This window comes from Lepus europaeus, chromosome 1 (genome assembly GCF_033115175.1).
Source record: "Lepus europaeus isolate LE1 chromosome 1, mLepTim1.pri, whole genome shotgun sequence".
Classification (NCBI taxonomy): Eukaryota; Metazoa; Chordata; class Mammalia; order Lagomorpha; family Leporidae; genus Lepus; species Lepus europaeus.
The window spans coordinates 172,188,141-172,205,865 of NC_084827.1; the positions used below are offsets into that span (position 1 = coordinate 172,188,141).

Genomic DNA, 17,725 nt, shown 5'->3' on the forward strand with positions numbered 1-17,725 from the left:
CTATGCTGTACCTCAGACTTCCTCCTCTACTAGGCTCTCAGTGACAGGCAGCGAGGTACTCTGGCATGGCTTCTTGTAGGAATCATATATGCTCTCTTGGTATTTGGTTTCTAGAATCAACCTTATAATTTTTTTTAAATTTTCTCATCTCCAGTATGTAGATGTCATTCATGACTTCTGTGATTCTTTGGAAGTTGCCAACAATCCTTTAGTCACAACTAAACTCCTCCTACATCAGGCTCGGAAATGTGATTTTCATTTACATTTTCCGGGACTTTCACAGTCATAGGCTTCTATGTTTGCACTTGAAAGATAATTTTTCTCTTTTTTTAAGATTTATTTATTTATTTGAGAGGTAGAGTTACAGACAGAGGGAATGCGAGCCAGAGAGAAAGATCTTTACTCCCCAAAGGTTCACTCCTGAAATGGCCACAATGGCCATAGCTGAGCTGATCAGAAAGCAGGAGCCAGGAGCTTCTTCTGAGTCTCCCACATAGGTGTCAGGGCCCAAGCACTTGGTCCATCTTCCACTGCTTTCCCAGGCCATAGCTGAGAGCTGGATTGGAAGAGGAGCAGCAGGGACATGAACCAGTACCCATACGGGATGCCGGCACTACAGTCAGAAGCTTAGCCTACTACGCCATAGCATTGACCCTGAAAGATAATTTTTCTAAATTGGCAAAGTTGGCTCTCTCCTTTCTCAAGACCCTTCCCTCCCCTTCTAAGGACTGGAGCTGGCACCAGGTCCTCCATGCTAGTTACTTTCTCAGGAGAACAACCCATATCTCAGAAGCCAGTGAGTCTGTTTCCTCTCCTTCCCTTTGTACCTCATTCCACCTTATCCAAGCAATAGGACAGTACCTTCCTGTTCTTTTTGCTCTAAAAGCAGCTGGCTCAATGACCAGTTTTGTTCTCAGTATTTTTCATGAACTTCAGCTCATTGTTTCTGAATACCAGTGCTGTGTCTCAATTCAAATGGACTGTGTGAGAGTAGACATAACACATATTTTGACATGCAGTTCTTTTCCAAGAAGCCCTGTTTTCTGCTCCTTCCTCCTGTGTATGCACTTGAGCATCCCAGGAGTACAAGAGCAACTAATGTGAACCTCAAAGGAGGAAGTGCTCCTCCTCACTCGGATCCTTGCTTCTTTGCCAAATGTGGCTGTCAAAACCTTTATCCTGGGGCTGGCACCATGGCTCACTTGGTTAATCCTCCGCCTGCAGTGCAGGCATCTCATATGGATGCTGGGTTCCAGTCCTGGTTGCTCCTCTTCCAGTCCAGCTCTCTGCTGTGGCCCGGGAGGGCAGTGGAGGATGGCCCAGGTGTTTGGGCCCCTGCACCCGCATGGGAGACCGGGAAGAAGCACCTGGCTCCTGGCTTCGGATCGGCATAGCTCTGGCTGTGGCGGCCATTTGGGGAGTGAATCAACAGAAGACCTTTCTCTCTGTCTCTCTCTCTCACTGTCTATAACTCTACCTGTCAAAAAAAAAAAAAAAAAAAAAAAAAAAAAAAAACCTCTATCCTGAAAATTCCTTTACATCCCCATCCCTGGACAAGTTATTTCTCTAGCCTCTCTGATCATGGGTAATTTATGTGTTTGCCAGCTTAGATTGATGCTTGAGTGCTACGATTCAACAAGGGCTCCATCCAATCTCTCTCTCGCCAATCTCTATCTCCATCCCTCTCTCTCTCATCACTATGTCTCTTCCTTTCTATAACACTGCTTTTCAAATAAACAAAATAAACATTTTTTAAAAAGTCAAAAACCCAGATAATTTTCAGGGTGTCAGTCTGGTGCCTGAAGGGTACCCAGTATTGGGTGGTTCCATTTAGGACACAGAGCATCTCACTTTATTCAACACTAAGACAACATACACCAGTATCAGAAGGTATGCTCGCTGTTGAGTTTAAGGGCAGGATTTATTTTATTTTTCTTATAACAGACTTGAGAAAAGATCTAGGTGTTAAAGACAGGTGAAACACAGGTTATGTCTCTCAACTTCAGTTCATTGTCATCCAACATAATATTTTATCCTATTTGCTTTGAAAACACTGCCGTGAGTGCTACAATTAAAAAAGAAATTTGTCTGTGGTTCTTTTCCTTTTTATTTGACATATAGGGAGTGCCTGGTGCCCCTGGTCTTCCAGGGCTCAGAGGTGATCCTGGCTTCAGAGGATTTCCAGGCATGAGAGGTACTGTCTTTATGCACTGCCCCTTGCATGCAAATATGATTACAAGTAATTCATACCTTAGGACACACAAATGATTACTGAGCCCCTGTGGTCACCACAGATGGTTGGGGTTATTATAAGCAGGACCTCAGTGTGAGCGAGGAAGGACTTCTCTAGCTTCCAACCTCATGGGGCTTAAAAACTAAAACTTGTCACTTACAGGTGGAAACTATAGAAAAAGCTAGAAACAGAGTTGAAAGTGAGTACCTTTGAGAGTACCGATACTGATATAAGTATGCTATCACTTTAATAAGGTTTTAAACATGTGACTCATTGTCTTGGCTTGTTAATTTCCCTCACATTTCTTTTGTATGACCAGAAATGTGTTATCACAGAGATGCTAAATAAAAAGCATATTCAGCGTGAACAAAGCCACATGTTCATGCAGGAAGTTTTTCTAGTTTTGAGAAAAGGTGAGGTAGGTTTTATTAAGGGAGATCTTCTTCAATGCTCTCAACTACTGGCATTTTAAGAACAAATCAGCTAACAATAAATCAAAGCAATCGATTCTAAGGAACCTCACTAGACACTGGGTGGCTTGGCAGGCAGCCTATGGAAAATTACTGACATCCATCACCTCCCCAAGCCTCCGAATCAAAAGACGTAACCTTTGAAAACTGGATAAAGACCCCACTGAAGAAAATTTGGAAAAATAATCAATTAGAAGGGATATTCTTTTAAAACTTATTTATTTGAGTGGCAGAGAGACAGACAGCAGGCAGATAGGCAGAGAGCCCCACATCTGCTGGCTCACTCTTCAAATGCACGCAGTGGGAACTCAATTCCTGTCTCCCATGTAGGTGGCAGGGACCCAGTACTTGAGCCATCATGGCTGCCTCCCAGAGTGTGTATTAGTAGGAAGCTGAAATCATGAGAGGAGCCAGGATTCAACCTAAGCACTCTGATATGGGATGCAAGTATCTTAACCAGTGTCTTAACCTTTATGCCACTTGGCCGGTAAAGTGTATTGTCTTAAAATCAGCTTTAAATTATATTGCAGGGCCAGTATTGTGGCATAGTAGTTTAAGCTGTACCTGCCAGTGTTGGCATCCCACATGGGTGCCAGTTCACGTCCTGGCTGCTCCACTTCTGATTCATCTCCCTGCTAATGTGCCTGGGAAAGCAGCAGAAGATGGCCCAAGTCCTTCTTGGGCCCCTGCACTCACAAGGAAGACCCAGATGCAGTTCCAGGTTTTGGCCTGACCCAACCCTAGCCATTGTGGCCATGTGGGGAGTGAACCAGTGGATGGAACATCTCTCTCTCTCTCTCTCTCTCTAATTTTGCCTTTCAAGTAAATAAATAATCCATAAAATATATTCAGCTACTCTTGGAAATTCAGAATAAGATCATCAGCTGATATTACTGATCTATTTGTGCTTCTCTATTTAGAAATTTTTAATCTCCAAAAGGATAAACATTTAGGCTTCTTCTGGTATACATAAGAGTACTTCAAAACCCTCATGAAAGTGAAATTAAAAGATGAGTTTATTTTGGTATAAACATTTTTGCATAATTTCTTCATAATACATATTTTTATAAACTTCTTGAAGACCCTTACTATGCCTGGATTTTAAAAATTTTTGCGCAAAAATAAACATCGTTAAATTCCATTTTTCATTTTTTAAGTACCTTCATGTTCATGGAAATAAACCCTAACATCTTCCTCAAGTTTTCATATCAAAAGGATAATTTATAAAGTAGGGTTGATATCATAATTATTTTGCTATATTTCTTCTTTTAATAACATGGTTAGTATCTAAATGTTTGTTAAGTAATCAGAGATAATATTTGTATTATTTTGAGATTCTTTTTGTTTTTTATTTATTTGAAAGGCAAAGTTACAGACAGAGGTAAAGAGAGAGAGAGAGAGAACGAGAGAGAGAGAGAATCTTCCAGCTGCTGGCTCACTTTCCCAAATGATGCAATGGCCAGGGCTGTGCCAGGCTGAAGTCAGGAACCCAGAGCTTCTGCCATGTCTCCCATGTGGGTGCAGGGGCCCAAGCACTTGGGCCATCTCCCACTGTTTTCCAAGGTGCACTAGCAGGGAGCTGGATCATAAGTGGAACAGCAGGGTCTGTAGCCAGCATTGCAGGTGGAGGCTTAATATGCTATACCACAACACTGGTCCCTTTGAGATTCATTAAAAAGGAGTTATTTCTGCAAATAGATGTCTATTGGTAATCTTTTATTACAGAAGTAAAAGAGTACGCTTAGAAAAGCAATCTTGGTAGTTTGTACACAACATAGCAAATGTCCTCGATGAGTTCCTGGAAGCTCCTGACATGGAGCTATATGCTATAGATAAAGCTAGAGATAAAGCTGAGAGGGATACAGATAACACTGGCAGTCAAGCAGCAAAAATTCACAACAGTGTTAAAATAATCTTTAATATTAAATTTAAATTGCTTTTTTAATTCAGAAAGTGAACTCTTAGGAATCCTCCTTCCCTTTCAATGCTAAATACAACCTCTTTTTTTTTTAAATATACTCAAATACTTTGTACATACTCTACTTTTATTTTTTAAAGATTTTATTTATTTATTTATTTGACAGGTAGAGTTACAGACAGTGAGAGAGAGAGACAGAGAGAAAGGTCTTCCTTCCATTGGTTCACCCCCCAAATGGCCACCACAGCTGGCACTGTGCCGATCTGAAGCCAGGAGCCAGGTGCTTTTTCCTGGTCTCCCATGCGGGTGCAGGGGCCCATGCACTTGGGCCATCCTCCACTGCCTTCCCAGGCCATAGCAGAGAGCTGGACTGGAAGAGGAGCAGCCGGGACTAGAACCCAGCACCCATATGGGATGCCGGTGCCGCAGGCGGAGGATTAACCTAGTGAGCCATGGCACCAGGCCCCAAATACAACCTCTTAATGCCTACTTTTGGAGTATATTTATTTAGAGGCTGATTAAACAGGATTGATTGGGTCCAAATGAAATGCTAGATCCCACATGAATATAATTTGGTTGTAGCCACTGCCATAGAACCAATGTAGCATAACCTCCAATCATAACTTCCTTTATCATTAGAGATCACTATCAACCAACAGAGCTAAGAAACCCACTGTTCCAGATGGAATCACATTGCCTTTTTTTTTTTTTTTTTTAAGGAGAGAAGGGTAATCCAGGATACCCAGGACCAATTGGACCACCAGGGCCAACTGGGCCAAAAGGACCACCTGGTAAATGTATCTCCTTACTACTATTCTGCATGAAGAATGGATAGTAATTCATCAATGAAGCCTTCTTCTTATGTTTGTGTCAATAGGTGTACGTGGAGACCCTGGCATCCTTAAGATCATCTCCCTCCCAGGAAGTCCGGGGCCACCTGGCCCACCTGGAGAACCAGGGATGCAAGGAGAACCTGGCCCACCAGGGCCACCAGGAAGCCCAGGTGTGAGACTGGCAGTATTGATTTGGTTCACCAGCAAGTCATTGAGCCAAAATACCTGTAAAGAGCTTTGAAAGCAAATGATACAATTTCATGGAAAATAATAAACATTACAGGGTGGTTGTTTTTCTTACAATAGTTTGGGATTGAACTAATTTTACCTCTTGACAATCAAGTCTCTGGTATCTACTGAAGTATTATACATAGCACAAACTTAAGTAAATACAGTATAAGGTACTATGTTCCATTTTTTGTTTTTATTAAGGTTAAGATATTATATCTATCTCCCTAGAAAACTGTCAGTCCTGGAACTCTGACAGTTTCTAAATGATTGGTCTGAACATGCCTGGGTTCTGTGAATTCATACTTGACTAACACTTTGTACAGCTAAGTGTTAGAGAAAATGATTTCGAAATCCTTTCAAAATATTGGTGTTTGAAAACTGAACTAACCCCTTTGTATAGTCCTACCATATTGTAGTACATTTCTGATTGGAAGTATTATGCTCTAGTAAGTGTCTGAATCACCTGGGAGATGAGAGAGATATTATTTATGTTTGGTCGATGCATGGGCATAATGAATTCTGGAAGAACATAAATTAAAATGGCAACATAATTTTAAATTGTTGTATTTCACATACCCATGGTTGATTTTTAAGAGTCTTTTCATTTTTAAATTTTTATTTATTTATCTTTATTTACTTTATTTATTTGAAATGCAGAAAGAGAAAGAGAGCAATTCCCCATCTGCTAGTTCACTCCCCAAATACCCACACAGCCAGGGCTGGGCCATGACAAAACCAAAAGCTAGGAACTCAACCTGGTTTCCCAAATAGGTGATATGGACCCAATACTTGAGCCATAACTGCTGCCTCCCAGTGTGCACATTAGCAAGAAGATGGCATAAAGAGTGCAGCCAGGACTCAAACCCAGCCACTCCAACATGGGATGCGGGCATACCAAGTGGCATGTTAACTACTACACCAAACGCCTTTCTTAGTAAAGTTGGGTAACCAACCATCATTCCAGCTTGCCCACCACTGAGGAGCTTCCTGGAGTGCAGGAAAAGTCCCAGGCTAACTGGGATGGTCAGCCACCTTACCTCTATCCTATTGTGATGAAATGCAATGCACTGTTGGTTTTTGCCTAGGACCTTGTGGGCCAAAAGGGAAACCTGGCAAGGATGGGAAACCAGGAATTCCTGGACCAGCTGGAGAAAAAGGCAACAAAGGTTCTAAAGGAGAGCAAGGTAAACAATTCGGCCAGTGCTTCCACCTGGAGGAGCGCTGTTTCCATACAGAGTGGTCTTGTTTGTGTGACTGCTGGAGAACCAAGGCTTTCGGTTTGTGTTGCTTAGATTAGATCAAAAGCAAGGGACCAAATGTTCATTTGGAAGAAGACGGAAAACTGAGAATCACTGAACACATGATTCTTCCTACCTCTTCCCTAGGCAGATACACTCCCAATTTCAACCTAATGCACAATGTAGTTTGAAGAAAAGTAGAACTAATAAAGTTGTAGTGGGTTTTCTATTTTCAGGAGAGCCAATTACTTATAGGAGTTGTTATTTAGTAACTACTTATAGGAGAGGTTACCTAAACCCATAATTAGAAAAACATTATCTTTTTAAACTTTTATTTAATAAATATAAATTTCCAAAGTACAGCTTTTAGATTACAGTGACTTCCCCCCCCCATAATTCCCCCCCACCCGCAACCCTCCCATCTCTTGCTTCCTCTCCCATCCCATTCACATCAAGATTCGTTTTTAATTATCTTTATATACAGAAGATCAATTTAGTATATATTAAGTAAAGACTTCAACAGTTTGCACCCACACAGAAACACAAAGTGTAAAGTACTTTTGAGTACTAGCTATACCGTTAATTCACATAGTACAACAAATTAAAGACAGAGATCCTACATGGAGAGTGGGTGCATAGTGACTCCTGTTGTTGATTTAACAATTGACACTCTTGTTTATGGCATCAGTAATCACCCGAGGCTCTTGTCATGAGTTGCCAAGGCTATGGAAGCCTTTTGAGTTTGCCAACTCCAGTCTGATTTAGACAAGGTCATAGTCAAAGTGGAAGTTCTCTCCTCCCTTCAGAGAAAGGTACCTCCTTCTTTGATGGCCCATTCTTTCCACTGGAATGTCACTCCGAAGATCTTTCTTGGCTTTCCATGCCTAAAATACTCTCATGGGCTTTTTAGCCAGATCTGAATGCATTAAGGGCTGATTCTGAGGCCAGAGTGCTGTTTAGGACATCCGCCATTCTATGAGTCTACTGTGTATCCCGCTTCCCATGTTGGATCGTTCTCTCCCTTTTTTATTCTATCAGTTAGTATTAGCAGACACTAGTCTTGTTTATGTGATTCCTTTGACTCTTAATCCTATCATTATGATCAATTGTGAACTGAAAATGATCATTTTGACTAGTTAGATGGCATTGGTACATGCCACTTTGATGGGATTGAATTGGAATCCCCTGGCACATTTCTAACTCTACCGTTTGGGGCAAGTCAGCTGAGCATGTCCCAAATTGTACATCTCCTCCCTCTCTTATTCCCACTCTTATATTTAACAGGGATCACTTTTCAGTTAAATTTAAACACCTAAGAATAATTGTGTGTTAATTAAAGAGTTCAACCAATAGTAATAAGTAGAACAAAAAAGAAAAATGCTAAAAGGGATAAAGTATTAAGTTGTTCATCAACAGTCAGGACAAGGGCTGATCAAGTCACTGTTTTTCATAGTGTCCATTTCACTTCAACAGGTTTCCTTTTTGGTGCTCAGTTAGTTGTCACTGATCAGGGAGAACATATGATATTTGTCCCTTTGGGACTGGCTTAATTCACTCAGCATGATGTTTTCCAGATTCCTCCATTTTTTTGCAAATGACCAGATTTCATTATTTCTTACTGCTGTGTAGTATTCTACAGAGTACATATCCCATAATTTCTTTTCCAGTCTACTGTTGATGGGCATTTGGGTTGGTTCCAGGTCTTGGCTATTGTGAATTGAGCTGTAATAAACATTAAGGTGCAGACAGCTCTTTTATTTGCCAATTTAATTTCCCTTGGGTAAATTCCAAGGAGTGGGATGGCTAGGTTGTATGGTAGGGTTATATTCAGGTTTCTGAGGAATCTCCAAACTGACTTCCATAGTGGCTTAACCAGTTTGCATTCCCACCAACAGTGGGTTAGTGTCCCTTTGTCCCCACATCCTCTCCAGCATCTGTTGTTGGTAGATTTCAGTATGTGAGCCATTCTCACCGGGGTGAGGTGAAACCTCATTGTGGTTTTGATTTGCATTTCCCTCATGGCTAGTGATCCTGAACATTTTTTCATGTGTCTGTTGGCCATTTGGATTTCCTCTTTTGAAAAATGTCTATTGAGGTCCTTGGCCCATCTCTTAAGTGGGTTGGTTGTTTTGTTGTGGTGGAGTTTCTTGATCTCTTTGTAGATTCTGGTTATTAATCCTTTATCTGTTGCATAGTTTGCAAATATTTTTTCCCATTCTGTTGGTTGCCTCTTCACTTTCCTGACTGTTTCTTTTGCTGTACAGAAACTTCTCAATTTGATGTAATCCCAATTGTTAATTTTGGCTTTGACTGCCTGTGCCTCTGGGGTCTTTTCCAAGAAGTCTTTACCTGTGCCTATATCTGGCAGGGTTTCTCCAATGTTCTCTAATAATTTGATGGTGTCGGGTTGTATATTTAGATCTTTAATCCATGTTGAGTGGATTTTTGTGTAAGGTGTAAGGTAGGGGTCTTGCTTCATGCTTCTGCACATGGAAATCCAGTGGAAAAACATTATCTTAACATGATGGAGGAACAACTTAGTGTTCTTATTTAGGAAAGCTATCTTGTAACTATGCCATTCTTGAATACAACGCAACAGTTCATGTGTGGGTCCTGAAAAGGGATCTTTTAATAGAATATTTTATTCTGAAAATAAGCTACATATGTCAGCCTGACATCTAGATCAGAATCTAACTTCTGAAAAATTTTTAAAATATATTTCTGGAAAGTACATACATCTCTAAATCTTCTATTCTTAAGATTGCTGGTTTTAGGGAAGTAAGGGAAATATTATAAATTTGATTTCTACACTATTGTCATATATATGCTCAGATCTACCATAATAAAACTGTTAATCTAGAGAAACATTTTAAAATTCAATATGATGCTAATAATAATTATATGAACAACATTATTACAGTTCAGTATTATCATGAGTACATAATTGAGTATTCTTTAGCACTCACCTTTCTTTAAGAGTGAAGAAATGTGTGTGTGTTTCCTATCTGTTAATGGCAATTTTGAACTTTTTAAGTAAGACATGGAATTTTAAAGGATTTGAATGTAGCTTATTTTTAATTTCAAAGAACAAATCAAGGTCTCTTTTTTTCCCAAAGTAGTAAAGTAAAAAATCCTTCTTAATTCTACTAATTTTAAAACTTTGATGACCAAGGCTGGGTTTCAGAAGGAGAAAACAGCAAGAGCAAGGGCACTATAATACAAATTATGTTGAGAACTGTGTCAGTCCCCATTATCTATGGTTTCTTTTTAGTTTTTTAATTTATATCATTTCATTTAGGAACCACATGGCTTTTTTCTTTCTATTTCTTGAGAAGCAGAAAGCAGACACAGACAGACATGGAAAGATAGCTCCCATCCCTTGGTTTACTCTGCAAATGCCCACAATGCTCAGAACAGAGAAGGGACTAAGCCTGGAGCCAAGAACAAAATCTAGGTCTCCCATGCAGGTTACAGGAATCCTATCACTTGAACCATTTACCTGCTGCCTCCCAGGGTGTACATTAACTGGTAACTGGAAGCTGGAATTAGAAGCAGAGGTGGGATTCAAACCAGTCTTAAGCACTTTGCCAAATGCCTGCAGTGCACTTTAGTTTTCTAGGATTTCAGTTATCATTGGTCAACTGTAGCCCAAAAATATTGTGGAAAATTCCAGGAATAAATAGTTCATAAGTTTTAAATGGCATGCTGAGTTGTGTAATGAAATCTTTCAACACCCTGCTCCATCCTCCCTGAGATGTGAATCATCGTCTGTCCTGCATAGCCACACTATACACTACACCTGCCAGTTACTTAGTAACATCTTGCTTATCAAATCAACAGATATATTATAGTGCTTAGGTTCAAGTAACACTTATTTTGCTTAATAATGACAAACACAAAAGCAGTGCTACTGACAATTCAAATATACCAGAGAGAAGCCATAATGTGCTTCTTTTAAGTATAGTCTCATTTCCACAAAAAGAAAGTTAAGTATAGTACAGTAAGACACTTTGACAGTCAGAGATCACATTCATCTAATTTTTAGCTATTTTAACTATAATATGCTGTTAGAATTCTTCTAGTTTATTATTAGTTACTGTTAATATCTTACTATGCCTAATGTATAAATTATACTTTATCACAGATACGTATATGTAGGGGAAAAACAGTTTATATAGGGTTCAGTACTTTCTATGGTTGTAGGCTATCTACAGTTCCATCCACAGTGGATAGAATGTATCCTGCACAGATAAGGTTGACTACTCTACTAGTCAGTTCAGTGCTATGGGAGCCTCATAAGAATAATAAAAAGATCTAAGAGTCAGATTGCATTGGCACAACCTGATGGCCTTGGTCTCATTCTTGGAGATGTTGAATAGTCTTGGATAGAACACACGTGCTTGCTTCCCATTTCTGTCCTGCTCAGTGAAGCAATTTACAATTCCTGTAAACAGACTTTTAGAGGCATCTTTTCCTTGGGGTCAGTTCTAGCCACTGTGAATGAGGGTAGGAGTGTGGAAAGTGAAGAATGTATGTCTTCCTTATCTATTAAAACCAAGGGAATTAAGGATTTTTCAAGTAAACATGAGACTGGAAATTTTGAATGTGGCTTCAAATGTGATTTCAAAGAACATATCAAAGTGCCTGGAGAATACAGGAGTCAGAATAATTCAGAGAATGAAAAAAAATATTGAGGCTTGTACAAATCTTTGTGAAAAATACCGACTTCTGAGTGAGGACTGAATTGTGACGTGATTCCCATGGAATTATTGTTTGGGGTCAACAGTATCTTCCTTGATGCTGTGAGGAAACAGTCTCCCCTCTCTCTTCATCTCCTTAGGCAATGACCAGTTGCCCAAATCAGTTTGGGTGTTGGTTAGGGTGTGGTGGCAGTGGAAATAGATTGGGCTGTCGTAAATAATAGTAACTTGACAAAAAAGAGGAGAGAAGGCTGGGGAAAAGTGGAGAAAGGATCATTCAATGGTCCTTATTTAGTAAAGGTTTAGTAGGTTAGCCCACTCCAACTGCAAAGAAAACACAAGGCACACTCATAAAAAATCACTTACTTTGTAACACAAATGAATAAAAGAAACTAACTCACAGAAAAAAAAAAAAGGTCTTTTCTATCATATTTGCCTTACTAATTGATCAAAAAAGTTTCTTGATGTATACATCTTTAAAGTTGCTTACAATGCTTTTTACTATAGTAAATCAGGCTTCTCAAACATCATTAATTTTTTAGCATCTCCTTAAATAAATATCCAAGTTGTAGACATTTGAGTTGATTTCTTTCCCCCCACATTGTGAGAGGATACATTCATTTGTTTGTAAAAGACATACCAAAAGACCTACTAGCAGGCCATTGTGCTAAGCATCATAGAGAAAATCTGATGTCAAAAAATTCATGATAAGACATACACAAATGTTTCCAGAGACACTATGTGGTAAGATGGTTAATATTTAATAATACTATATTGTATGTCCCTTTTACAAATTATCTGTGGAATTTCTCTCCATATTTGGGGTCCAACACAAATATAAAAGCATTTAATCAGTTAATTAATCAAATTTTGGAAAACAAGTTTGAGTTTGTTTTTGTGTTGACATTCATATTGTGTTTTTCAAGGACCACCTGGGTCAGAAGGCTTGCCAGGTATGAAGGGAAAGCCTGGAGACACTGGGCCACCTGCACCTGGAACAACAATGAGAGGTTTTGTCTTCACCCGACACAGTCAGACAACAGCCATTCCATCCTGTCCAGAAGGGACAGAGCCCCTCTACAGTGGGTTTTCTCTTCTTTTTGTACAAGGAAATGAACAAGCCCATGGACAAGACCTTGGTAATGTCCCAATCTTAGTATCCAGTCCTTTTGTTCCATACACAGCTTGTAAATTTTCATATCGTAAGGTGATTCCCTCTGAAGTTAAGTGCAAACAGCCTTAAGTGTCCTCTTGCACGTTCTAGAGACAGCAAATAAAACAGCATTGACCTAACATCTAGTTTTCATTTTGGAATGTAAAACACTGGAGGAAGCCAAGCTCATCCTGTTCAACACAGTAATTTTCATTTAAACCACCTGTCTGATTTTTAAATCCCAAAGTAACATCTTTTCTATAGCTTTATCTAGTTATTAGCTATGATGAACCTATGAATAACTGGGAATACTTTGACGCAAAGACATTGTCCTAACCAAACTATACCATCCCCAATTCTAGACTGAAAAGAAAGAATGACAGGAGATATTAAGGGTGGAGGAAGGAAGGTTTGTTTGCCAGTTGCATCTTCTATTTCTATCAGTACTAAAACTTCTCAATACCACAATTTGCCATTACTTCCTTTGTTTCTTCTTCGACCAGTTTTGCCATGGATTATGTTTTACTTAGCCTCTATCTAGTAATGATACTCAAAATAGTTTTGACTATTGTATTGACTAAAGTAATACTCAGTCTGTTTTACTAGGAACTCTTGGCAGCTGCCTTCAGAGATTTACCACAATGCCTTTCTTATTCTGTAACATCAATGATGTCTGTAATTTTGCATCTCGAAACGATTATTCATACTGGCTGTCAACACCAGCTCTGATGCCAATGGACATGGCTCCAATTACTGGCAAGGCCCTCGAGCCTTACATTAGCAGGTAAAAATCCAATCCCTTGGTTTTGCAATGGGACTGAGTGAGTCACTTCACTTGTACTGGAAACTAAGCCAGCACATCAAGATACAGAAAGCAGCACTGCCACCATGGTCTTCTGTCACATTGCAGGTGCACCGTCTGTGAGGGTCCTGCGATTGCCATTGCCATTCACAGTCAAAGCACTGATGTTCCCCCCTGTCCCCAGGGCTGGATTTCTCTCTGGAAAGGATTTTCTTTCATCATGGTAAGAAAAGAAACAGGGAATTTATAGTAAAGGTTATCTGTAGAATCTTACATTGTACAGAATAAAATACAGATCCTGAGATTGGTGCTACCTGATGTCAGGTGCACGATATGTCATGGACATTTGCTTGGAAATCTGAAAACATGCTTTTTTTTAAAATAAAGATGTATATATTTGTTTGAAAGTTGGAGTTACATAGAGAGAGAAGGAGAAGCAGAGGCAGAGAGTGAGAGAGGTCTTCTATCCGCTGGTTCACTCCCCAATTGGCCACAATGATCACAGCTGCGCTGATCTGAAGCCAGGAGCCAGGAACCTCCTCCAGGTCTCCCACGTGGGTGCAGGGGCCCAGGGGCTTGGGCCATCTTCTACTGCTTTCCCAGGCCATATCAGAGAGCTGGATTGGAAGAGAGGCAGCCAGGACTAGAACCGGAACCCTTATGTGATGCTGGCACTGCACTTTACCTGCTACACCACAGCACCGGCCCCAAAGCATGCCTTTTTAAACTTTCAATTGCTTTTGGTAAATAATGAAGCACTTTTTTAAAAATAATAGACTTCTCAAAAAGAGATTATCTACAAATTCTAAATCATAACCCTGAGGTGAATTTATTGATGATAGAATGCCTGTCTTACAAATATAGCAGCTCCTTTATATACATTCTCTGTAATCCTTAGGAAAACCCTAAAAGGTAGATTCTGTCATCTATAGTTTTACAAATAAGAATGCTATAATTCCTCTAAGGTCTCACAAATATTAATGGTAAAGCTGGGTTTGAACACAGCTTTGCTCCAAAATCTTTGTCTACTTACACTGTGCCACTTTGACATTCACATTAAGATGAAAATGAAGAGAAATAGCATTTTAGAGGGCTCTCCCAGATGTCCTGACCATCTGCAATGCTGATAGCTGCACATATGTGGTTATTCATAGTCTGTAAAGCATCATTTGTAATACATTCATTCCCATTCTTTAGTCACAGTCTTCCATTCATTCAATCATTAATTTAACAATTACTTATTGAACACCTACCATGTGCCATGACTGTTCTGGGCTCTAACAATACCAGGAGCCAAAGTTTCTGCTCTCATGGATTTTGTACCCTAATGGGGGAAGACTAAAGACAATAAGCAAGAAGACAGTAATGATAATAATAACAAAAGTTCAGATGACTATAGGTACTATGATGGAAATAAGGCAAGATAAGGTGAGAGGATGTGCCCAGGATAAGGTCCAGAAAAGCTTTTCTGAGGTTTCACGTAAGCAGGTGCTAAAAGGATAAGAAAGTGCCAGTCAGACCTGGGGGAAAGGGCCTCTCAGGCAGAAGCTACAGCTTTCACTTTCTTTTTGGTGACTATTTCTCAACCTGGAAGATACCTGAGGATTGAAAATTCTGGATAAAATGCAAAAAGTTAATTCATACTTCGTGGTTTTGTTGTCTTTTCTTGGTGTCTTATTTTACCCTCCCCCCACAAAAGAAAAAAAAAAAAGTCCAGAGTTGAACATTTTGAACACTGATGGACAGAATTTTTATTCAGATATTTCTTGTGTTTTAGTTCACAAGTGCAGGTTCAGAGGGCGCTGGGCAAGCACTGGCATCCCCTGGCTCCTGCTTGGAAGAATTCCGAGCCAATCCGTTTATAGAATGTCATGGAAGAGGAACATGCAACTACTATTCAAATTCCTACAGTTTCTGGCTGGCTTCATTAAACCCACAAAGAATGTTCAGGTAACTATTCAAGCTCCCTCTGATGACTGAATCACAGAGCTATTTAAAGTTGCCTGTATTAGTTTTTCTTTACCTATGTGTTAATGTACTCACATTTAAATCCCCATCCCTTACCCTGTTTAGCTTGGCACTCCCAGTTTAGAAGTGTTCTTGAGTCAACAAGTAACCAGTTTTGTATGATAGTATCAATAAAGACAAAATGTTATTTTTGTAACACTAAAATACATAATATTTATATATGAGTTCATAATAAATTATTGAAAAAGACAACTAAATGATCTGCTAATCTCAATTCACTATATTGGAAGACTTACAGATAATACAGGTTATTTAAGGGATGAGAGTAGTTTTCTTGAGGGGAAAAAATAGATGAGCTGTGGATGAGCGTTTGGCTCAGGAGTTGAGATGCTGCTTGGAGATGCCCACATCCCATACTAGAGAAATCAGCTCCACTTCCAATCCCAGCTTCCTGCTAATGCTCAGCCTGGTAGGCAGCTGATAACCTGATGACTTGGGTCTCTGCCACCCATGTGGGAGACCCACTCAGCCCTGGCTATTGTGGGCATTTAGGGAGTAAATTAGCAGACAGGCTCTCTCTCTCTCTCTTTATGTCTCTTTCTGCCTTTCAAACAAACAAAAACAAATAACTAATTTAAAAAAAAAGATGATCTGTAAGTTTGCATCAAGGCCTGATTCTTAGTGCTACTGAAATTATTAAATGTTGGAAATGCATGTCTACCATAAAGGAAGATGTTCCTGTAATAAAATTTAGAATAGCTACAATGTTCACTAAAGCAACTCAAGCCCAGCAAGTGTTCCCTTTTTATATACAAATCAATGATTTTTTTTTGTTTTGCTTTTATTTCAGAAAACCTATTCCATCTACTGTGAAAGCTGGGGAGTTAGAAAAAATAATAAGTCGCTGTCAGGTGTGCATGAAGAAAAGACACTGAAGAACTCAAGAAAATGGATCTGCTACTTTTCATCCTAAGTAACAAAGTAATGACTCAGACCAGGCGTTTACTTAGGCATTTTACTCTAACCAAACAATACTGCTGTATGACAATTTCCATTTGTTTCCCCATTCAACAAAGCATTTCTTTTAAGGTAGTTATGTGATCTTGGTCTCTAAATTTGTGCTATTCCAATGTTCCCCATGGCAAAGCAAGAACTTTCTACAAAACAGCCTGAAAGTATATTCCACTCATATCCAAGGCGCTGTCTAAATAGAGTATGTCTAAAAATTGGATGTTACAAGTTGAGATATTTGGCCCACTGAATTCCCAACATTTGTTCTCTTCTATTCCAGTTTTTGAGATTCAGTGAGGCTAAATCAGTCACACACTGCTCCATCTCTGCCTTCCTGGACCTTTAGACGTGCACAGAGAAGGAGATGGGGGCATGGGGACTACTGTGGCATCATGATTGGAGCTGACTTTCAGACCTGTTGGGTACCGTGAGGCTTGAGGGAACACAGAATTGAATTGAGGTCCATGCATTTTCCCAGGCTCTTTCAAATATACCCAAGACAAGGGCAAAAGGGGGTTCCTTGTATGGAACCACAATAGCCTTAGAAATACTATGTTTTTTTATTATGTGTCTCTTTGAAGATTTTTGTTGTTCAGTGGGTTCACTTCATACAGTCTGCTTGTATTCAAAGCAGATGGAAATCTTTAGCCCTAAGGAATTAATTTTAATCAATTTTTATTACAGATGTACTCCAAAATTCACTTAGCTTTTCTCTTTTTGAATACACCCATACAAATAACAAGGGCACTACTTATTAGATGTGCACTTTATCTCCATCCCTATAAATGTTACTGTATCCCTTATATAATTGACCACAGTAGTTCAATAATCCATGAATGAATGTGCAATATGTTGGTTTATCAGATTCAGAACATTTTTTCTCAACTCTAAATATTTCGTTACTCTGGGTTTTACAAATTTATTCCTTTGTTAGGGATAAAAACTAGTGCTCTAATGCTTCCTTTGTAAAAAAAAAGTTTTCATATATATATATACATATATATATTTACAAATCAAATTGAAAGAGTCCACTGTGTAAAAGTCTTAATGTGCAAATTTTATAAATTGGTAGCTGTATTCTTAAAACTTGCTTTTCAGTGTCTAGATACATTCCTAAGGCTACTTAATTCAACTTAGACATTTTATTCAGAATCAACCCAAGTCCCAA

At 39.3% G+C, this 17,725-nt stretch overlaps 1 protein-coding gene across 1 annotated transcript in view; it reads left to right on the forward strand.

The window, feature by feature from the left end:
• The window catches only part of COL4A3 (collagen type IV alpha 3 chain), a 146,663-nt gene extending 129,159 nt beyond the window's left edge, over positions 1-17,504 (forward strand). The window contains exons 44-52 of the mRNA XM_062197363.1: positions 2,122-2,194; positions 5,341-5,412; positions 5,499-5,624; positions 6,771-6,869; positions 12,550-12,762; positions 13,383-13,560; positions 13,687-13,801; positions 15,356-15,528; positions 16,397-17,504. Coding sequence (XP_062053347.1) covers positions 2,122-2,194; positions 5,341-5,412; positions 5,499-5,624; positions 6,771-6,869; positions 12,550-12,762; positions 13,383-13,560; positions 13,687-13,801; positions 15,356-15,528; positions 16,397-16,481 — 1,134 coding nt within the window. The 3' untranslated portion in view covers positions 16,482-17,504. The remainder of the gene's footprint in view (positions 1-2,121; positions 2,195-5,340; positions 5,413-5,498; positions 5,625-6,770; positions 6,870-12,549; positions 12,763-13,382; positions 13,561-13,686; positions 13,802-15,355; positions 15,529-16,396) is intronic.
• The last annotated feature ends 221 nt before the right edge of the window (positions 17,505-17,725 follow it).